At 47.8% G+C, this 24214-nt stretch overlaps 1 protein-coding gene across 1 annotated transcript in view; it reads right to left on the bottom strand.

Moving 5' to 3' along the window:
- WNT3 (Wnt family member 3) overlaps nucleotides 1–20981 on the bottom strand; it is a 156983-nt gene extending 136002 nt beyond the window's left edge. The window contains exon 1 of the mRNA XM_086923837.1: nucleotides 20735–20981. Coding sequence (XP_086779963.1) covers nucleotides 20735–20817 — 83 coding nt within the window. The 5' untranslated portion in view covers nucleotides 20818–20981. The remainder of the gene's footprint in view (nucleotides 1–20734) is intronic.
- Nucleotides 20982–24214: the final 3233 nt, after the last annotated feature.

The raw sequence follows: 24214 nt of genomic DNA, 5'->3' as shown, positions 1-24214 counted from the left end.
GTTTATTTCATTTTCTCCCCTTTGCTCAGGTTTGGCTTGAGCACTGGTGGAGCCTGGTGCGACCATCTTTTGTGGTGCTCCCTCTTCCCCCGACCCCATATGACCTCCTCTTTGGATTCCATTGCTACCACCCTGCAAAAATGCCCCTTATCCCTCCACAGCCCCTCGCTCAAATATTGTTCACTTGTTTTAAAGCGCTGGTAAAGTCTGGCTTTACTAATCCTCTCAGCTATCCACATAAAGTACAGATCTGTTATTTGCAGCAGGTACATTAACCATCTGTGCTACTTTATGGAGAGTCAAATCTGCCACTAGACAATATTCCGACCTTGCTATCTAACAGGAACATTGACCATAAGAGTTATCATGACATCGTTACTGCTGCCTGAAAGCTGGACCACGAGGAACCTTGCACAGGTGCTTTTACATAATCCTAATTACTGCTAGGAACAGTGCCCCCTGAGGTCAGTGCCCAGTGTGGCTGCACCAGTTGCACCTCCCTACAGCTGGTGATCTGCCTTTGTTCACTGTCTGACTCTTACACTTGCTCACTTTTCTTCTTTCATCTCCACTAAGCATTTCTCACCCTTCTGTCTCACCCACCTCACTTTCAGCTCTAGCTTCTTGCTTTCTGTCTTAACGCCCTACTCTCTTCTTTTCTTGGTTTCGCTACTCCCTTTCCATGCCTCTGTCTTTTTGTCTCCTTGTCATAAATACCCTGCGGCTTATTTATGAGCCCATGCAAAACTTTTGTCCGCTGGTGCGTCACTTTTTGTGACACACCAGCAGCAAAAAAAATGTGCCATGTTGCGCCCTATTTACAAAGTGACGCATCTAGGCAGATGCGTCACTTTGTAAACCCCTGCGCCACATTATACCTGCGCCAGGTATAATGTATGCAGGGAGGGCGTTCCCCCGCAAAAAGCCTTGTAGAAGTGGCGCATTGAAATCTATGAGATTTCAGTGCGCCACTTCTAGGACGCCTTTGTGTCAATATCTTACGCCTGCCTCACAGCAGGCGTAAGACTGACACAGGCCCTTTCACATGTGACTTGCCACATGTGAAAGTAACATTGCTGGAGTTGCGTCACGCTTCCGACACAACTCCAGCAATGCGTCAGATTTGCACCAACATATACGTCAGTAGTACTGACGTATTTGTCATTCATTGCGACATGATGCGTCATACAGTAAATATGATGGATGGATGGTATCGCAAGTAGGGCGCCCTGAGAAGTGTCGCATCGCTGCTTTGTCGCAGCGATGCAATATTTCTCATAATTAAGGTCCCTGTGTATAAATCTGTCTTTTCCCATGCATGTTTCGGGCACTCCCTTGTGTGGCCCAGAGGCTGCTCTGAGGACACTTAACTCTTAGTGCAGATGACCTGAGTTCAGAGGACACAGTGGTCTCAATTAAACTATTCCACCGGAACAGGAAATACACTCATACTGGGATAGGAAATTCTCTGATACTGGGACAGAGAGACACTTTTTGGGTCAGGGAGATGAGCACACTTAGAACACGATGGACACACTTACATTGGAACTCTCCCAGCACACATCTATTCTACAGATTTGTAAGTTTCTCTAGACAGTCTGCTCCGAGACATATTGTGACTAACCCTGGGCGTAGTGGGCGTAGTGGGGCTTCGCGGAGCTACGTGAAGTGGGTGAGAAACTACGCCCACCTCCGCACTCCGCGTAGCCCCACTACGCACCGCAGGCCTCCCTCCCTCCCGCTCTCCCTAAATACTTTAATTTAAATGTTAGTAAGAATTAAAAGGCACTTACCTTGCCCGCCGCTGCCCGCCGCGTCTCCGGGGCTCCCTCTCTTCATCGCCGCCGTCTTGGGTACTAATGCGCATGCGCGGGCGGCCGCGCATGCGTATTAGTACCCAAGACGGCAGCGATGAAGAGAGGGAGCCCCGGGGACGTGGCGGGCAAGGAAAGTGCCTTTTAATTCTTACTAACATTTAAATTAAAGTATTTAGGGAGGGCGGGAGGGAGGCCGGTGGCGGCCAGCTACGCACCGTCTGCGGAGCGTGCGTAGTGCCGAATTCTACGCCTGCTACGCAAAATGCGTAGAAGCCGGCACTACGCACACCCTGTGCACGGAGCGTAGCTGCCCGCCCACCCTTAATTGTGACTTACCAATAACATAGAGGGGCATGGAGCCTACCCATTTTTTTTTACAGAGTTTTAAATAGCGCGAACTTGACCCGAATCGGGTATCAGAGCACTTTACATAGCACCAGTTGCATTACATGAGGACACATTTTTTTTTTTTGGGTAGGAGATTAGGTGCTTTGCTCAGAATCACAGGATGTACAGCGTCATTGCAGAGTCTCGAACCCAGTTCCCCAAATTCGAGGTCGACCGCCCTAGCCGTTAGGCCAACTCCTCTCCATTGCTTATCATTGGTTGTTTTTCCTGTCACTCCCATTTACCTGCTACTTGTTCGTGTCCCAGATGGTCAATCTTGTGTTTGTACTTTCCATGGAGCATTACCATTTACAATCTCTTGTTTGGTTGGCATGTCTACTTCCACTCTCTGCTTTTCAAGCACAATTTTTTTTTAATGTATTAAGCACTCCATGGGAGTGCTTGTATTTTCTAGGTGTCTCCCTAATGTACTTCTATATCCATGCACTCAGTCGTGTTCTGTACCACCTGTGTGCTTTTCCCAACCCCTTCCAGTTGCACCCACTTGAGTGCTTCCCCCATTCCTGCACCCCACTAGTTTCCTTTTACTCTTTCCTCATCGTTGCTTTCTGAAGCCCTGCGTTGCTTCCTCATCACACTACTACATGGGGGATGCTGTGCAGCGTGATTAAAAACCAATGGAAAAGCTAATGAGCCGCAAAGGCTCAACCTATTGTATTGGCCAATGCTTGTTAGCTATCACCGTCATGGTAATTGAGACAGAGAGACCGTGATGCTGTAAAAAGAGATGCCTATACTTGGGCCGTAATTTGCTGACACCACAGCAGAACATTCACTGACACAGGGAGACGTACAATGGTGTCTGGGAAGTACACATTGTATAATGATCTACACACATACTGCTGCACATGGGCAAGGTGGAATTTGCACTAGGGCATTAAATACTGCTTCTTAGGGTATCTTGTTCCTGCTGCTTTTGCCTCCGGGTTCATGCCAGCATTATGTGAAACTCCCCTCCAGACAACAATCAAAGAGTACAAAACCATGAGCCAGGCCATCTTAAACATGTAAAGGACTGATCACAATAACCCCGCTCTGAAGCTTTGACTGCTTCCCATTAAAGAAGTGGTCTGACTTCAAACTCCTATTTTAATAATGTTTTGCAGTGTTATGTAGCGCAAGCTTAGCCCAAAGGCATTAGAATGCTTTACTTGAGCACATTACACAAGGTCAGATTCACTTTTTGTGTATGAATCATGAATAGGCACAAGGAGATTATCGGCCAGATTCATGAAAGACCCGTTTTGCGAGTCTGAAATAGCGATTCATAAGGAATCGCTATTACAGACTCGCAAAACAGTATTCATGTAGGAATCGCAAAATTAAATGCGATTCCTACAGATTCCTTATTTGCGATTAGCAAATTGCTAATCGCAAATAAGGAATAACTCCCCATTCATTCCTATGGGCCAAAAGGCTAATCGCAAATAAGATAGCGATTTGAAGGGTGCCAGGGGTGTCCAAAGGACACCCTGTAGCACCCCTTAAATGCACATTTCAACAGGTGTTGCGCACACACATGTCCAAAGGACATGTGTATGTGTAACATGCAACTTAGAAAAATGCTTATAAAAGCATTTTTCTAAGTTTTCGCTATTTACCACGAGGTTTGACCTCGCGGTAAATAGCGGCCGAAATTTGCGAATTCCAAAATTTAAAATGTTTCAAGAATAGCATTTAAGGAATCTCTAATAGAGATTCCTTAAATGCTATTCCTCGCAAATTTGCGAGTTTCTAAATAGCGAATTTTGCTTTTGGGATGATGAATCCCAAATGCAAAAATTGCACTTGCAAAGGGCCAGATTCTCAGAATCTGGCTCTTTGCGAGCGCAAATATGAATGATGAATCAGGCTCTAAGTAATTCACTCATCTACATGTGCATAATGCAACCTACTTTATATCATTACAGACTTTTCCTGCCACACCAGCCGGTCCGAAAAAAAAACTACCGACCCCTTTGTGTTCAGGGTAGACTCCAGTGCCTGATGCAGAGGAGAGAACTGCAACGATTCCTGTTCCACCCGCCTACAGGCAGTGACCACCTGCTCTTCTCTTATGCAACTTCTGCTCCTTACTCCTAGGCTGAAGAGCACTAAAACCATCCATGAACAAAAGCAATAAAACATCTGTAGACTGAGGGTCTGATTTAGAGTTTTGCGGATGGGTTACTTTGTGACCGATATCCCGTCCGCCTTATTACAAAGGATATATTGCACTTGGAATATCCTATGTACAGCTTGTTCAATAAACTCTTCTTTGGGCACAAGTCCTTCCCATAATTTAGAAGATTCTTGCTTTTATAGTGAACATTGAAAATTCCATTAGTGTTCCGAGTGTTTAGGAAATAAGATGTGTTGCGTGCATTATGTGGCCATAAGTGGAGAAGCGTGGCTCAATGGTTAGAGCGGCAGACCCTGATGCAGAGGTCTGGCCCGGGACCAAGGTTCAATTCCCTCCTCGGCGGCTCTTGGACTCAATTTCCCCGGACCTGATAATTCTTGCCTCGATGCCTATTCTAATCATGGGTCCCACTCTGTGACTTTGGGCAATAGCTTGCTCAATCTCCACAACGGCCCCAGCAGCGCTTGGATGCCTGGCTTCACCTTGAGGGTGCCCAGGAGTAGACATCTCACAGGAAAGCCAGGAAGGGTTCCACAGCGGTATGAATACAGCGCTACGAGACCTCTGGGTAGGAGGCGCTATATAAATACAAACACATTTACATTTACATTTATATGTGAACCTTGAGGAGAAAAGTGGTGCCCAAGCAACCAACCTGGCCAATGACTATATGTTAGTGCTAGATAAGTTGTCCAAAGAAATGTAAAGTGTAGGAAACAAGACACGCCCAAATAAATTGATCACAATAGAAAATCTATAGAATTACCATGGAGTATTAATATTAAAATGTCGGCAGAAATTCATGACCACAAAATGAAGTACTTGTGGATGAATTGCGGGGCATTTCCAAAAGGAGATCCTATCTGCTTAGAAAGCACCAATCCCAGTAATGTTAACATCGATGACAACTCCTTCAGTAAAATATCCAAAATACTGCACCAATAAACCACGAAGGAGCGGCCACAGCAGGAAAATGTAATAGATTTTTTTCATTTCGAAAATGACATTTATATATATAGGATTAGAAGAAGCACTGAACGATTTGTGAAATATGTAATCAAATCTTAGGGAATACCCACAAACACAGGGTGTAACACAAAACCCAAACTAAGTGTATATGACTAAATTCAACCCAAACGTAGGGTACAGAACAAATTTCAAACCTATGGTGTAACACCGAACACCAACCAAACCTACAGTATAAAACCACATCCAGCAAAAGTCAAGGGGATAACACCAAACCCTACCTAAACCAACGGGATAACGCCAAACACATATTTATGGTAAACTCAAAGCACAATGCAAACTAAGGAAAAGCACCAAATCCAGTCCAAAGTATAACTTTATCCTATCACAAGCCAAGGGGATAAGACCAAACGCAACCCAAACCAAGGAGACAACAACAAGCACACACTTAGGGTATACATTCAAACTAAACGTAAACCAAAGAAGTAACATCAAACCCATTCTAAAGATAAAAGCTAGCTTTGAACCCAGCACAAACCAAGCATATAACACCAAACCTACAGTGGCAGCCGCCACAAACAAAGGCAAAGAGTGGTGAGGCAGATAGATGGAGCGCGGGAGGGGGAGAGTGAGGGGAGGGCAGGGGGTGTTAATAATAGTAAAATGTAAAATAAAAAACTTAGCTGCCTGCCACATCCTGTATCGCGTCGCACCTCCTGTTCTCTTCCTGCTCCCAGCAGACACTGGGACAGACTTCCCATGCAATCCCCGTGCTGCTCTCATGCTATGAGAGCAGCACAGGGATTGGCCTGAGCAGGCTGAAAAGACGCTCTGCTCAGCACAGAGAGTCTGTGCATTTTCTCCAGCCTGGCTGTACAATACAGCAGGAATGGAGAAACCTAAGTGTGCATGTGTGTCTGGCCGGTGTGAGACGGCTGACCACACACACACATGCTCACTTAGAAGTGCACATAGCACTCCTCCTCCACCCTCCCAAGCCCCGGCCCCGCCCCTCCCTGCATAGGCTGGCTCAGAGCTGGCAAATAAAAAATAAAACAATGATAGAACATCGTTTTATTTTACACCTGCTGGCTCTGAGCCAGTGGGGCGACGCGCCTTCGCCATTGCGTAAGAGCCGCTCCTGCAAACCTAGGGCACAACACCACCCCAAATTTTAGGGTTAGTACCAAACTAAACTAGTGTGAAAAACCAAATCCAACACAAGCTAAGAGCATAACACAAAAACTAACCAAAAGTGAGAGGATAACACCAAACAAACTTAAGGTATAACCCTGGCCACAAGACAAGCCAACGAAATAACACCAAACCCAACCTAAGCTTAGGGTATGACACTGAACCCAAACCCACAGCTATGGGATAACATCAAAAGAGAAGAGAAGGCTTTATTCCTGACAAGGGAGTATTGTTCCTTTGTAAGTAAACCCCTCACTCACCACCTAGTGGTGACTTGCTTCATCATCGGGGCCCACCCAAGTGGCCTAGCGTCACTTGGGTGTGCTTCAACACCTGGTTTACAGTGGAGCAGGTAGTGAAGTGTGGGGTGCACAAAAAAACAGTGTGAATGTTAAAATGTCCTGGTCAACACTTCAGTATTATCTTTAATAAAAAGGTTGTAGGACAAAGTTAAAAAGTAAGGTGAGATACTGGCAGGGGAGTTACGACCTGTGTATCTCTACTATGTGATGGTCGACATGTTTCTACCTTTTGGGATAATCCCCGGTATTCCTCAGGACCAAAAACAAGGAAGTGGGAGGTGTGGGTCCCCTAAAAGACTCACCCTGTCCTAACTCCTTGGTCTACCAGAAGATAAAATTATATCTCTGGGAATTCACTCCTATGGTTTAGGAGATGAAAAAAACATTAGAAAGGGTGGAGGCCTACGTCTACCGTCCGCCGCTCGGCGGACGGTAGACGTAGGCTACATGCCTCCACCCTTCACGACTAACTAATACGTTGGCAAACGTGAAGTGCCTACCCCTAGCTCGATGAAGTCCATCACGAGCTTTTCTAATGTTTTTTTCATCTCCTAAACCATAGGAGTGAATTCCCAGAGATATAATTTTATCTTCTGGTAGACCAAGGAGTTAGGACAGGGTGAGTCTTTTAGGGGACCCACACCTCCCACTTCCTTGTTTTTGGTCCTGAGGAATACCGGGGATTATCCCAAAAGGTAGAAACATGTCGACCATCACATAGTAGAGATACACAGGTCGTAACTCCCCTGCCAGTATCTCACCTTACTTTTTAACTTTGTCCTACAACCTTTTTATTAAAGATAATACTGAAGTGTTGACCAGGACATTTTAACATTCACACTGTTTTTTTGTGCACCCCACACTTCACTACCTGCTCCACTGTAAACCAGGTGTTGAAGCACACCCAAGTGACGCTAGGCCACTTGGGTGGGCCCCGATGATGAAGCAAGTCACCACTAGGTGGTGAGTGAGGGGTTTACTTACAAAGGAACAATACTCCCTTGTCAGGAATAAAGCCTTCTCTTCTCTCTCATCGGGTGGTACTCCTTCATTTGTTTGTAACAGTTCCTTGATCAGGGGATCAGGAGTATTCCCCGTCCAGCGACTTTTGGACGAAATTCCTTACTCTCTACCTTGGTAATAGATAACATCAAAAGCACATCAAAGCTACAGATGCTTATCAGACTGTTAGAATATCCATTCAAGGTAATTGTGTGTGGTAAATCTTAATAAGAATTAATTACATATTGATTATCCTTAAAATCTGGCATGGCTCCAGCCCTAGTTGACTTATGTTGGGCACTCCTGATTTAGACCATCAGCAAAAATCCCACTCTCTTCCACAATTCTGGCATAAAAGTGCCTACGTGGAGGCGTTAGATCTCCAGAGTGACAGACAAGAAAGCTTACGCAGGCAGGGGAACAGGACGTCCTTGATCATGATGACGGAACAAGCGTAGCTTAAGGATAACAAAGATGACACTGACACACCCCTTGACTTGTCAGCCATATTCATTGCCATTCCCAACGCATCGTTCTGGAGATACTGGATTGATAAAGGAGCAGGTGCCTCAAGGGAGGGAGAGAGAGAAAGAAATAGAAGAAAGAGGGTGTTTGTGGCATGGGGCACTTCAGTTCCCAAAGACAACTAAAATACATTCCTCCCCTTTATACCTATTTGTTTAGTATGGCGTTTTGTATAGTGCAGCCATGCTCGAAGCAGCTTTGGAGCACTGGGAGGATGCGGCATATTTGACAGCAGATTCTAGTTTGCTGTGCTCGAGCAGGAGATGTGGCCTAATGGCCAGAGCCCACGACATTGAAACTGGGGAACCAGGTCTAAATCCTGGCCGCAGCTCAACACCCTGTGATTCTGGGCAAATTAAAGTCCCAGTCCCTACACAAGACAGAAATAAAAAAAACGCGTAATGTAATTGGGTTTTCATTGAACGTGCTCTAATGCCCTGGAGTCGAGCTGGTGCTATATATAACCGTAACAAATACATTTAAAAATCAGAGAGGCATTCAGTCTGTACTAGCACTATTAGGAGCCCTCGAGCCCTAAAGCCTCATCCCACCCCTCCCCCTTGGCGTAACCCTGCAGTCTATGCAGTGCAAGAAACCACTCGACAACTTTCCTTGTCTTCTGAAAAGAATATTACCAAAATGCGAGTCAAAGCATCAAGGTCGCCAAAGCCGGAAGGAAGTGACTTCAAACAACTGACACATCTCTGTCCCCCGTGGGGCTCCCAGTAGGCCATTTACAAATTGCTTTTACTGGATCAAAGTGCAGAATACACGTTTTTGGACGCTGGATTGCGTGCGCACAGTTTAACAAAGCACAGGGGAACTTCCCAAAAAATAATGCCAACCGTAATGAACCAGTGCCAACGTCCGAGTGGAATCAAACGCATTGTGTGTTACATCGGGTGATCCTACGCCATTTGTAACTGGCTGACTGGGTTTTTCATTAACGTCATACTCCTTGAGGCTGGCAATGCCATCTCCTATCCCAGCGCCTTGAGTGGCACCCGCCAAGTGTGCCAAGCTGCTCATCTTCTGACAAACGGTGCCCCGCTCCGGGCAGAGCCAGGGCAGTACATGCCAGGGCGTGCGATAAAGGGTTTTGGTGCACATCTCTGCACCTGGGCTGTGGGCACGGTGCCAGGCTCAGCAGCTGCAAGGTGCGGGTCGAGGCCGTGCCACACGCCCAGGAGTTTATCCTCCTGCTTGTAAAATGCCCTCAGGAAACAATAACGAAGGAACAGCCCTGCCCGAGTTTAGGTTTTTAACTCTCACACATTGTGCTGGCAGAGGCCCTGCTGACGTCATTAAGAGGGAGACAGCGCCGATCCAGAGACGGGTGTCCCAAAAGTCTAAACCCAATGGACGCCCTCGAACAAACGAACATATCGAAGTCCCTATTCCTCTTGACTACAGGGGGCACCAGCTATCTTGACGAGAATCGTTTTTCTTTTCACTCGATGCCCCCTTAGAGAAGTAATCTGGTCAATAAAGTCGGGTTTACTGTCAAAACACAACTTAGATCGTGAAGCAAAGGGACATTATGGAATCCTTGGTGATTGTTGGCAATGCAGGGGTGGGTAAAGTTATTTTTTTCTATTCACTGGACGGTCCCTTTAAAGGAGCCATCTAGTCAATTGCGTTCCAATAGGTGTCCCTCGACATTCCCCGGATGCCGCCCAGAATCAAAGGATGTTGAGTCGATGCCAATACTCAAACCTGGTTCCCCAGCTCCCAAGTCTGCAGCTCTGGCCGTTACACCACATCCTCTCCCACTTTCATGGTCAGTAGTTGGTTCTGTTTTAGGCAGCGCTAACAGGAGAAATGGGCTAGTGGAAGCTGCTCCTGACGAGAGCACCAGCGCTTTATTTCTTGCAAATTAATCCCTCTTCTTTCCCTCTTGCTGGCCACCAGTTTCCTATCGCACTCACTATCTCACTGTTAGTCACACATGGACTTGGGAAACTTGGCAGCTATAACATAGAAAGCAGGAAATGAACAGAGGGCATTTTACAGTGAGCTGGTTGCCATTGTCTGACAACTTAAGATCACTAGCTGGAGCGGGAAAGGATCAAAGCAGGTTGTACACGTAATACACAGGTCAGTAAAGTTCAGCTAGATGAGGTGAGCCCCAACAGGGGCGGCCTTAGGCATGTGCAAGCTGTGCACCTGCACAGGGCCACCAAACCCCAGGGGCCACCATGCCAATATACATCCTTAATATAATAATCCTCTGAGGATGGATACATATTTGCGTGACGGCCCCTGGCAGAGATTTGGCGGCCTCCGGCTATGTTCCACTTCCAAACACCCTGACCCCCTTCCTGAGCTCCGAGGGGCTCCGCCCTGCCTGGACCCCCTCTTCCGGGGCCCTCTACCTACGTTCCCTGCCCAGGGCCGCCATGAGCCTAGAGCCGCCCCTGGCCCCAAGCTTCGAGCCTTCGACCTTCTGAGATGCAATACCTGGGACAACAGCTTCATCCAAGTGACTGCTTGAAGAGCTCACTGTCAGGAAGCTTCCTGAATCAGAAGTGGTGTGGTTTGGCTCTCCGTTTGAGATCCAGGGTGCTCCGCGGTGTAGGACCCAGTACTGCCAGGGAACGTCCACCATGCTTTTACGTTTCGTTCGGGCTTTGTAGTGCCAGATGATGCAAAGCTGAGAGAAGATTCCTAGATGGGACATCATGGGGTCAAGCTTTTGCAAATATACTGGGAGTGCCTCTGGGAGGCCTTATGTCTAATGCAGAGTGGCCTAAATGTGGTCAAGTGTCGAGGAGCCTGTAAATCATCACCTGTCTGGAATATCAACTCGGTATCAGAGATGGTAAGCACCCAGGCTCCCCGTATCAATTGTGATTGGCTTTGAGCGTCCTGGTTCGACGCTCAACCAGGGAATGGGGGCCTGGGCTTGTTCTCCATGTAGAACGTGGAAAGTACGCATGACTGGTTTGGGCAGCCCGAGAGGGACGACCCAACAGTCACTGCACACTTAGGAGTGGGCAAACCACTCCTCTCCTGCCCTGCTCCGTGAGCAGAGCAGCACCGCCCACCCGCCCGCCCGCAAAGGAAGGGAACATAAAATGATAATAAGTAAAAGTTATTTACATTTTATATTTCCTTTACACTACTCAAAGCAGTGAAGCTGCACTCCTCTGCCATAGCAGAGGGGCCGCCGCCATAGCAGAGGAGCTGCCGCCATAGCAGAGGAGCTGCCGCCATAGCAGAGGAGCTGCCGCCGTAGCAGAGGAGCTGCCGCCATAGCAGAGGAGCTGCCGCCATAGCAGAGGAGCTGCCGCCATAGCAGAGGAGCTGCCGCCATAGCAGAGGAGCTGCCGCCATAGCAGAGGAGCTGCCGCCATAGCAGAGGAGCTGCCGCCATAGCACAGGAGCTGCCGCCATAGCACAGGAGCTGCCGCCATAGCAGAGGAGCTGCCGCCATAGCACAGGAGCTGCCGCCATAGCACAGGAGCTGCCGCCATAGCACAGGAGCTGCCGCCATAGCAGAGGAGCTGCCGCCATAGCAGAGAAGCTGCCGCCATAGCAGAGGAGCTGCCGCCATAGCAGAGGCGCTGGCGCCATAGCAGAGGAGCTGCCGCCATTGCAGAGGAGCTGCCGCCATAGCAGAGGAGCTGCCGCCATAGCAGAGAAGACTTCTTCCTTTGTGTTTTTTTCTGAATATTGCACCACCAGTTCCTTGGCCAGGAGTAGCCTAGATTCAATACAATTAAAAATGCTGTTCTATGCAAATCTTACTCATACCCTCTCTCAATCACTCCTCTGCACTTTTAGGTTCTGGACCCTCACTCACGCATAGGTGTGAGAGGCAACAATCCCTCCACATAAAGGTTTGCCCAGAAGTCACCCATATTTTTTTGTGCAAAAGGGCCATAGAAAAGTAAGAATCTTTAGAGCAGAATAAGCTGGCACTACAGTGAGCCCCAGTGACAAGGAGGCAAACTGTGTGCACTGTGTTATCTTGGTGTATGTTACACATGGGCAGGTCACTATGGGGCAGATTTACAAGAAACAAACGCATCACAGTGCCCCAAGTCATTTTGCAGCGCCGTGCTGCGTTAGTTTAGAACAACAGTGATGCAACATATTTACAACAATATGTTGCATCTCAGTGCTTCCCCCTGCGCTGGCGCACATACTACTGCCAAGCGCCGGCACAGGCACCCTTGCACCATGGTGCAAGGATGCCTGCATCGTAGGAAGATTGTTTTTGTGCAGGAAGGGGCACCAAAAATAATAAATTGAGGTGATTTCCTCTTCCAATTTATGCTGCAGAATGCAATATGCATTGAAAGAGGAAAAAAACAGGGAGAAGAGAAAAAAAAATCTCCTCGCTGCACCTCGCTACGCCACCGCAAGGGTGGCGTAGCATTCTAACGCATTTCTCGTAAATCTGGAGATGCATCAGTGGACATGGATGTTGGGTGGGAATATCCACAACAACACCCATGTTACGCCCCTAACATGCAAAGTGTTGCGTGAAAAGGGGAGATATTTACAAGCACAGGTAAAGCCACGCTGGGTGGCTTTACCTGTGCTTGTAAATATCACCCAGCAGGTTGCGCTGCTGGTGCGTCACACAACATGATGGATGCACCAGAGGTGCCAGGGGCTTGTAAATCTGCCCTTAGGTGTCACTTGAATCTCTGCTTTTTGTCAGGCCCTGTTCCTACCAGAGTGCTGGAGGCTGCCGAAGCAGAGCTCTATTGAAAGCTATAATCCAAGCAGACCTCAGCACACCTCTAAAGGCAAGCAGGCCACTAAAGACCAGCTGTTTAGTGAAGAACATTGGACCATGAAACAGCCTTCTGCTTGTTGCTAGAGATTCCTTGCAAGCACTGAGCATTTAACTATGAATTCTAGCCAAGCTAGACAAGGGGAAAAAACAAATATGATATATGTATTTGTAGAATGCATATTCACCCCATAGAGTAGCTTGCCTGTATTGACAGATAACTCATGCTAATTGTTACAAAAGTCAATGGTACTGATTTTATTGCCCATGGAAAGATGAAAGGCTGAGTGGATGTATCACAGTTGGAACCTGCCACTATGGGTCACACACAGATAACTGCAGTCGATGCATTAGTCCATTGGGCCACCTGAGCTAGAAAAGGGCAATGCCTGCTCGTTCCTTCGCTCCACAATAAAAGGCTGCCACAGTGTATTCCAGCGTGACAGGACAATGGTCAGGGCTGAACTGGTCATAGCGGGCACCAAGTGTTTCCCCAGTGGGCCGCCGGGGTGGGGGGCAGTTTTTGGCCCCTCAGGGGCCTTTCTGTTACCGGGGGACGGCAATATCGGCCTCCCTGTAACAAAATCGGGCGAGACAGCTCATAGCGAACAGCTCGGCTGCACCCCTCATCCCCCCTCAGGGGGCCCAGCCGAACATTTTGCCAGGGCCGGTTTCGGTTCCCAGTCCAGTCCTGACAATGGTCTCCAAGGAGGGACACACAGACTAGAAAACAAGGAGTCAGTGTCAGGAACACAGCTATATGGAATAAGATGAGGAAAGGTGGCGATAGAAGGACAAGACACCTTAAGAGGAGAGACTTGATAATAGAAAACTGATCCCTGTCCCTGAGGAAGAGGTGTGGCTCCGCGGCTAGGGCGACTGACTCTGGAATCTGGGGATCACGGTTCGATCCCCGGCAGCAGATTAGCCCAGTACCATGTGAATCTGGGCAATAGCTTGCTTAATCTTCCTGATTGTGTGCTTTGCAAATGTGGATTATTATTATCTAAGAGAAAAAGAAGCGCTCATCATTGTAATTTTGTTTATTCTGTTATGAAACAGAACTACAAGTCCCAAAATGCCGACGCTGCTTAGTCTCCAGCTCTCCCTACGCCCTCACACTAAGATGATTTGGCATTAACAAACTAGTCCACCAGGGCGCAGCAGCTCGCAGTGTGCCATACTTGTCAGCTTGCGCAATGTATTTATTAGTATTTTGCGATTTTAAATAGTGCAGACATAGTCCGAAGGGGAAATAGTATTTACAACGCTGGTAATACCACGCGGGTCGGTTACAACGCGGCCCTTACATCGTCCGCTTTGTTACCACGCATGGCATTACATCGCAAGTCGTTTCAACGACTAGCGCTAGATGGCGCGCAACACCAGGGAATGTGTTGGATTTTAAATCCAACACCTTAACTGCTGTTGCGCTAACTGGAGTAGGAATAGTAATTTATACTATTCCTAAGTCCAGCGCTTCATCTAGCACAAGTCGTAGAAACGACTTGCGATGTAAAGCCATGCGTGGTAACAACTCAGACGATGTAACGCCTGCGTTGTAACCTACTGCGGGGTGATAGATGGCGTAGTAACGTCATACATTCAGTCCGAAGGCATCAGAGTCCTTTACAAAAGGAGCAAGATACATGGGTTACAGCGAGTTGCAGTTACAGTAATTAAACTCGGGTGTTTACATTGCTAGATGCTTGCGGGAGGTACCACATGAGACAGTCATGGCAGTCGGTCAAAGGTCGTACATAGTCAAAGCATTGATTTCGATGGTGGGGGTCACATAATGAAGGTAGTTCAGAACCTGGTGGAGAGAGTACTTATGTATGGCCGAAGGTGACTTAAGTATGGCAGAGGGGGATTAACCAAGGTGGCTATCACATAAGAGGAGCTTGAGGTACTTTTGAAGGTCACTAGGCAGGTGGTTAGGTGGAGGGAGGTTGAGAGTTCCAGATTCTTGTGGCACTACCAGAGCATGACTGGCTTGTGTATCCTTCCCGACTGAAGGTGGGGGGGTCCAGGAGCAGGGATTGGCCATTTCTAGAACCCCTCTTTGCTTCAGAGTTTCTCAGTTGCTCGGTTGGATAGAGTAGTCACTGATTTACTCACTCACAGCATTACACACATTTGTTCTCCCTTGAGCAGGCCACGTCTGCAAAAACAGATCTGCCTAGATTTACTGAGGGGTGCACAGGCGCTCGTGCAGGCCCTTTTCATGAAAAGTAGATTGACGCAATGCTTTGCGTCACTTTGCGACCATGTGCTCATCAACGGAGGACACAACAGACTTCGTCCATCACTCCCACGGGGCAGGATGGGGGGGGTGTCTTGATTCGCAGGGAGAGCCTCAGAAGTTGACTAAATTGTCTGCTCTTAGTTTCTTTTGGTGACACTGCCCCGTTCTCGAGGGTGTCCCTGTTTTTAATGTTGAGAGTAGTGTACTAAGTGGAGTTACGTGTTGCACAGCGTTGCGTTACCAAATTCACGCTGTATTAAAGACACAAAATAAAAAATAAATAACGGTAAACATAAGACAAAAACATACGACAAAAGACATCTTGGCTTCACTGATACCGAAGCCTGTGGCATAGGAGGCAGCTGGTATGTTAACTCAGGGAGCTTAATGCCCGCTGCAGAGATCCGCGCTCCACACACCTGAAAGGTTTGAATAGTGGCAGGGTCTGATCAGACCTTCATTCTTCCAATGTCCATGAAAAAAGCAATTGAATTGAGGAATAATGCCAGCTCCTGCTAATTCGGCAAGAGACGTTTCGGTTCAGTGTTTGGTGGGGGTGTGAACATTTCCTGGAGAGGATTGAAGGTGATAAACCAGTGAAAGCCTTACAAACATGGCGCCTTACTGACACATCAGGAGTGGAAAAACTGGTGAATAAATGCCTTTGGCGAGAAACGGTGATGGCAGTGAATGACCCACCGAATCAATGGTCAGTCAAGGTCAAGGTCAGCTCCAAATATGAGTCAGTCTGCAGTAACAGCCAGGCGGGGTCCTGGCCAGACAACAATGATACTCAGTCGGAGTAGTGGCCAGTTGAAGTAATGGCCTGTCAATCACCTGTCAATGGTCAGCTGCAGGTCAAAGTAATGGTCAGTCACAATAATGGCCAGGTGGAAGTAATGGTCAGACAAAGCCGTGGGGTGCTTCAGCAAACGGCGCCTCATCGGTGCGACGCACTGGCGGATAAATCATTCCCAAAGGAGGGCGATGGATTTATAGTCCAGATTTGACTTTTTCAAAGGTTTAAAAATGTGAAAATGGTCAACTGCACCAACACTCAAGACTGATAAACAATCCCTCAATTTGCACCATGTTGAGCTTAATGTACTGGTGTGTACTTTTTGTGTAGTTTAGACATTTGCCCACCAGCGGACCCTGGGGTTACCATATCTCGCAAGCACGGCCGCTCTCTGGTCTATGACTGCACCCTTCTAGCGGAGGTCCTTCCTGCTACCTGCATCATCAGGTAGGTCTGACCCCCTCATGAGGTCAGGTGGGTTGTACTGCAGGGAGATACTAGGAAGACACAAAGAGCGCTGGCAGCCTGACACGCCAGACTGCTCAACGCATCAAATACGCTCCAACGCCAGCAAAGGGCCTAGACAATAGGTTTCTTTGCGCAAGGCCCAAAATCGCTTGCCTCGCACCGTCCAGTCCACCAGACAGGTGGGTGAAGGAACATCGAAGAATTACAAGTCCTATCTCACATATCACTGACAGCAAAAGCGTAAACTTGCTCCATCCTTTGAAAAAGGCTTACTCATGGTGCTACACTTACACTACACCCTCACAGTCTCCAGATATTACATCAGGGATATTGTTTCGTTAAAACAGCATTCTTCGTCTAACGAACCTGCCAGTCCCTGCTTGTCCTCTCTGGTGAAACTATTCGTGCTTCATGAGCCTTCGTGTCACCATTCACACATGCAAGCGCGCCCCTGCCCAGGAAGGGAATCTTCATTACATTACCTCAAGACATCTTCTCAAACTCGCTAATTCTATTTCCAATTGGAGTTTCTTCTTCTTAAAAAAAGTATATACCAGGAAGGAACCAATTTGTAAATCCACCTTGGCCCCACAATGGAAGCGACCTCTGACGTAAGTACATCCCTACCAAATACACGATCTTTAACCATTTAGATTTCAAGAACATCATTTATAGCTTTACTGCCTCACTGACTGTGAAAATAATTCTCATTTACTGAACATTCCCTTAATTCGAACAACATGTATTGCCCACAATGACACTTCACTTTCAAAATTGACAATACTCCCAAAATAAGTCTTAATTTCAACCTCATTTATATTTCTGCATCTATCCCTGAGAAAATAATTCATATTTCCAGAACTTTCCCTTAATGCCAACATCATTGAAAGTTCCTACCATCCTTCTGCGAGAAAATAAATCACACATGGAGAGCATTTCCTAAGATTGACCATCAATAGACCCTCGATACCTTTTCATAATAAAAGAATACATTTTTTAAGATGTTCCAAATGAAATTAGATTGTATTGCCCTATATCATCCTTCTCAGAGGGAAAAGTTCCAATCTTAAGAACATTGTTTCAAACTCGCTGCCCTCTCTATGTGTGTAATCTATTCCAGTTTCTGGTACATTCTCTCACAAAGGAAATGTTGAAGGATTCGCAGCATGCCTCACTATGGAACAAATGGCAATTTTAAAGAACATTTTCTGAAGATCAAAAATCGCGGCCCTACACCTTTAAACATACTTTAAGAATATTTCCTAAATGACAATTAGTTTTGAGTGTCTGTTCGTCTCCCTCTACGGAAGAGGTGGCTGACTTCAAATCAATCCCCTAACAATACAATTTTCCTTCAGTTGAACAGGGTCGTAGATTCCCTCCCTGTTAAAATAATTCCTGTCTTAGTGATATATCTCTCATATTACATAGTAGCATATCTCTCATATTATAGCTTTGAAAACGCCCTCAATGAAGAAATAATAATTGACGCTACTAGAAATGTCCCTTTTCTAAAATCTTTCACTCCAAAATCCTGGCGCTTTCCACTTCTCGGGACATGGGATGCGGATACCTTTCCTTAAGACACTCACATTCTCTTAAAATACAGTAAATATGTCCCCTGGCCTCCTGATAGGGCTAAGAGGTGGTGTGTGTGCATTGCAAGGATACTATGGTGAACTTCCATTTGCTAGCATTTCCTGCTGTATGAAAATTCCTGTAATTAAAATAACTTTTCATCACCACCTTGTTCTTCTCCCCGTGGAGGGAATGGCTGTTCCACAGCACAGTGTTGTGTTTTGGAAATACGTGCTTGCATATCTCATCAGCTGATATAAGAGCCTTACCTAGAGTGCGGCAGACAGGATAATCCACCAAAACAAGACTGTACTCCATCCACGTACTGCAAGGGCCATACAGCGTAATGCCCTTGTAATGTGGCGTGCCCGACGTTTGTGATGGAGTATCCCGTCCGCCAAGATCTTAATAAGGCCCTGAATCTAAATGCAAACCTATGAGCTTCTTCGCAGTAACATAACAGCGTTGCCAATGTCTCCGCCGCTGCTTTCAGCCATTCAGGGTCAACGCCACCCAGCCTTCTGTGGTTGATCCTACACAATGCCTATCACTTAATCACCACCTATGCTGCTTCAGTTAGGTGATCGGAGGTCAACGTAGCCAGTGCTGGAAATGTCTCTGCTGCCCCTCTCACCAGCGCAGGATCAATGCCACCCAACTTCCCCTGCCCCACCCTACATAATGCCTACCAAGCCATACCATGACCTTTATGCGACATTCTTAGGACCTAGGATGTCAATGTAACCATGGCTGTGAATGTCTCCGCTGACACTCTCACCAGCGCAGGATCAATGCCACCCAACCTCCCCTGCTCCACCCTACAAAATGCCTACCAAGCCATACCATGACCTTTATGCGGCATTCTTAGGACCTAGGATGTCAATGTAACCATGGCTGTGAATGTCTCCGCTGCCACTCTCACCAGCGCAGGATCAATGCCACCCAACCTCCTGCACTCCACCCTAAGGACACACCGTGCATGTAGGGTGGAACACTGCTACCACCTAAACACGGTGTAAGCCGCTTCCATTAGCTCAGGAGCAGATTCAGTGAAATTATGAAGCACTGAAGCACCAAATTATGCAGCACTATTAACTACATTATTTGGCACAAAGGGCAAATTATGCAATGCAGTGCAGCACATTCTGTGGCGATATTATTTCACTATTTTGTCATTTTAACACAAATTTATACTATGTGGGAAAATATTTCATCTTATTTCTACCAGGAACACCTAAATACAAAAAGTATCAATTAAAATTGACCATCTAAAATGTGCAGAGGGTCTGCCATTGTGCTGCACCGCGTTTCGATCTTTCTTTAGTGGCTGTTTAGCCGTTTCAGCTAGAAACTATTTTTGTTTAAATCTGCAAATTATGAGGAGATGGTGGTAACTGCGGCAAATCTATAATCATGCAGAAAACGCAGCAGCTGCAAAATCGCATAATTCCAGCGACCCCGATCATAGGGTGTCACTATAACCAAGATGCACCGGACCTCGAACCTTTCCTCTAGCAAGCGCCTCAAAGCAACCGCGCTCCGTAGTGAGCGCTACACAAATCGATAAACATAAGGATATTTGCCCAGGTTGGCGTCGCCCTTCCTGGTGGAAGAAACGCTTCTTTAAGACTATACTTTTCTCCAAAACCTTGGAGTGGGCCTTCTGTCGCCTGGCCCCATTAATCGATAGCTGAGACGAACGGTGGCCCACGGGGGGCATTCCCCGTCTAAATAAGTAATATTCTGATTGGAACCGCCTCTAAAGGCCGGGCCCTTCCGAATACCACAATTCCCCTTCTGAGCACCGAGGCCTTGGGCAGTCTGGTGAACGCTGGTCTTAGCGCCAGCCTGACCCTGGGCTGCTTCTCAGCGCTTGGAAGAGAGCTGCCTGTCACAACAGAGTGATTCTGAACCCAGGCAATCTCTGCCTTACACACACTCGTGTTCATCTACGCATTCACACGCGCATGCACTCTTCCACTTACCCACCCAAGCACGCCAACATACTTCCATTGATGTAAACACTCGTGCACCCATGCGCTCTCACTCACATCCATAGTCACGCACTCACTCATGCATCCAGAAACTCACTCGTTCACAGCAGGGCACTCACTCAAATGCGGACATGATCGTACACTCACACACTCTAGGGCTGACAGACACTCTGGCACAAGCTACCTCGCGGGCTTCTACTGACAAACTTTACACTTTCGACTCCCTTCGGCAATGATAGATAGCGCCACAAAATAAACCCTGAGTCTGTCCAGCCGCTGCTTTCTCTGCAAGCCCTTGTGTGCGCTGAACAGGGCGGCACCTTTGCTGCCTATGAATACCAGCCGTGAATAAAAAACACCCAAACTGGGAGAGCCCTTCAAAAATAACTCCTGTGAACTCTGTGCGTCTACACCCTTAATGACAATCCGCCTCGAGGCGCTACAGTTTGCAGGTCTATGCATGTCTACACACTCAACCATTCAACTCCGGGAAAGGGGACAAAGAAGAACCTCTTCCCCCGCCACCCAAAACCCGCACCCAAGACCCAGCGCGAGGCCACTCACCACCAGATGGGGTACCCGGCCAGCACCCGGGTGCCGCCCACCGCGCACGAGACCAATATGCCCAGCAGGTACAGGATATCCATCAGTCCTGGAGGGGGGGTCCCGGGCGGGGGACAGGAATTCAGGGAGCCCGGTGGAGGAACATCCAGGGAGGAGAAAAAACACCAGCGGCACCCCTCAAAAACACGAAAAACCTCCACAAATCCCGGGCGCTGCGAAGAGCAGGAGGCGAGCGAGCCTTGTCAGGTTGGAGCTCTTACTGTCTCTAGACTTCTAGGAGGGGGTGTCTCGGGAAGATTTTTTTGGGCGAGGGAGGGGGCAGGGGGTGTGAATGTAATTTTTTGCCTCTGTTTCTCCGCACTGATCACAGAGGAGCTCGTGTTCAGAAGTACAAGGTTTGGGAGACAGCTGCCAGCCAATGGGAAGGCATGGCCTAAGGTAAGAGATGCATCTTACAGTCAGAGCTAATGACAGGCCGCCCCTCCCCCCGCGCGCCACCCTCCCTCCCCGACAACTTTTCTTTTCTTCTCTTTATGACTGGGAGCAGAGACGGAGAGGCAGCAGGCGCGAGGGGCCCTCTCTGACAAGGGGGCCCCAGGCCATATCACCAGTGACCTCGGATTCCATACAATATAGTTGTGCCCTATTGCCCACACATTAATGGCGGGGACAACCCTGTTGGTGGGACTATGGCGAACTGGGGGATTTGTCGACAGGTCGGAAAGGCAGGTTAGGATGGGTCAGGGTCAGTCAATCACCAAACAGCGCGCCACAGGATCTGCCTCACGTGACTCTGTTTCCCACAGGTCCAGTTGAGAGACAGCCTGCCATGAAAATTGTCTCAGCCTGAGATGTGGCTGTCTCTCTCCGACCCCGGAGGGTTTGCAGAGGTACATCGTGACATGTGACTGACTACGTCATAACTCGCCAGCTTCTTAGCTGCACCGACATGCAGGCGCAGCCCGACATGTAAGTGACCTTTTACGAACCCCAGCCTGCCTTTAGGGCCTTGCATCTCGATGACGTCAGTGGAAAAGGCATGTTAGTAAAACCTGACATGTGACTGGCTCTTCCCAGCGTTACGTGTCTGAGGTGCGTGCACCGGCACTGAACGTAGCGCTACCCGCCTCCCTGCGCCATCAGTGGACGGGCACAGGCCCGCTTTACTTCTGGGCGCTATTTGCCATGTAGCAACCTGCTAGCGATGTGGCCATAAGATATCCATTTAAAAGAGATAATTATGCAGGAGGAACACTCAGTGGGTTGGACACGTGCTTCATGATCACGGAATTGAATCAGTCCCAGACTTTCCTTCTCACTAAAGTGGATAAAGCTAGCTCAGTTGAGTTGGCGTTTTGTAAATTGGACCGGGGGCTGAGGAGGAAGGGGCTCCTAAATTATATACCAATGAAATTGGAAAAGGTGTAGAAAAACGAGGGCGGCATGAGTGTTAAGATGTCTTCTTAGTTAACAATAGTGTTTTCACTAACGTGTTATTATAAAATCTTAATTCAGTACAAGCGCTAACAATAAACATATATCTCGACGGCGCTACATGCTGTCATAAAGCTGTTTGGCACTACACATGAAGTGATTGCAGACAACATTGGCACAGGAATTAGGAAATAAAAGTAGAGGATATCGTGGAGCCATAAGGGGTGTCACTGTTCAGTGAGAGCGCGCGCCGCTGGCCGACCTTGATCTGGGATAATCCTATTGGGTTGAAAGTGCCGGCGCGTTGTGCACTTCACTGTAGTGCCACACGGGGGCAGTGCTGCAATTATCATCGGCAGACAGGTCCACCCACTCACCGTCGCCGAGGATACGGGAGCCAGTTTCACTGTCTGGATTATTGGCGGGGCTCAGATCATACGAGCAGCTTCTTGAGGCAAGATGTCATGCGTGTCCCGGGGTGTACCTTAGCGACACATGTGAGAGTCCACGCACAGACCCAGGAATGGACAAACACGCCAGGCTCGAGGCCCAGGAATAAACCACCGTTGTATTCGTTTTATATTGTGCTAGACATCCAGCCAGCACTGGACACCCACGTTGCACCCCCTTGAACCCTGAAAGCAAGGAACACATACTAAAAAACACAGATGAGAGGACAGTTTGTATAGGCAATGTGCAGAAATGCCACATCATCACATAGGACGGAACTGCTGCAACCTTTTTGCAGTATTACTCAGGTGAAATCTTTCCAATGCATCCTGTAGACTAGGAATGTACCGTATTCAGGGACGGCTTTAGTGCTGGTGGCGTCTGGTGCGATATTTTTTTGTGTGCCCACACAACCCGTGACCGCCTCCTGGATTCCCTCACCACCACCGGGCAAAAGTGCACCTCAAATATATCCAGTCATAAGTTATTGCTAAACACAGTGCCCACCCGATGAGGACAGCGCCCCCTACATAGGACAGCGCCCACTGCTTCCGATGTTTGTGATCTTGCTATGCTTTTATAAGTGTCCTGAAGGCCCCTCCCCCTCAGATTCTGAGCACCATACACAAGAATATACTAGAAATTAGCATAAAAGTCAACGTGGAAATAATATTTAAAGGTCATTTTACCTATTGTACACCAGGTCCGCTCCACATTTTCCAAACAGTAAGGTGTAGCTGGCCTTATAAATGACTCAAACTTATAACATTTTAAAGCAAAGGGAAGGTAAGTTTGTTTCACGCCATTAAATGGGGCACTTTTTCAACAAGTAAAGCGGGCATTGTATGTTGAATGTTTTGATGCTTAGGCGATGAGGATGTTACAGTGAGAGATGGCTTAGAACTGCAGCCTCGTGCCACCGACCTCTCTCTCCCTCCCCCTTAGATATGCTCCATTTCACACCTTGTCTTTCTAGTAAACAATGTGAAACATGCTGATCTGCACCTGCAGCTCCTATCTTAAATGATTGGTGGGGCCCAAGCCCCACACACCCTTAGAACCTGGTGTCTATGACTACACTGCATTATAAGACGACATGGCATCCGGAATGAAACGATCAAAGCAAGATTACTGAATGGGGAGAGGACTCGGAGGGGTTGGGTGCCTGGGCAGGGCCAGGCTGGAGATCAAAAGCCATTGCGAAAATGTTCAAACCAGCCCCAAACTGCAAGAGACTAACTAGAAAGCTGCCACGGGGTCTTTCATGGTTCCATCATGGCAGTCCACCCAGCTCGGTGAATGTTTGACATTGTTCTGCATTCTGTCCATCAACTGTTTTTGCATTTGTCACCCCGAGTGGGACGGGTATCCCCAGGCGTGGGTTCTGTGCTCTCCATGCCACTGGAATCAAGCTACCCTGGCGGAAGAGGGGTGAAATCACGAAACTGGTCCTAGGTTGCTTGTTTACAGTTCAGGGAGGATCTGGCTTGGCAGGACGGGCTGGACTGTTCCCATGAGGCCCAGGGTCAAGGCAGATTCGCATATGGCTGGGTTCAAACTGGAATGGCATGGTGATCAAAAAAACGATAGATTTAG

This window comes from Lissotriton vulgaris, chromosome 5, assembly GCF_964263255.1.
Source record: "Lissotriton vulgaris chromosome 5, aLisVul1.2, whole genome shotgun sequence".
Taxonomy (NCBI): Eukaryota; Metazoa; Chordata; class Amphibia; order Caudata; family Salamandridae; genus Lissotriton; species Lissotriton vulgaris.
Note: the sequence above shows the minus strand (reverse complement) of the source record. Positions and strands in the feature narration are given on the sequence as shown.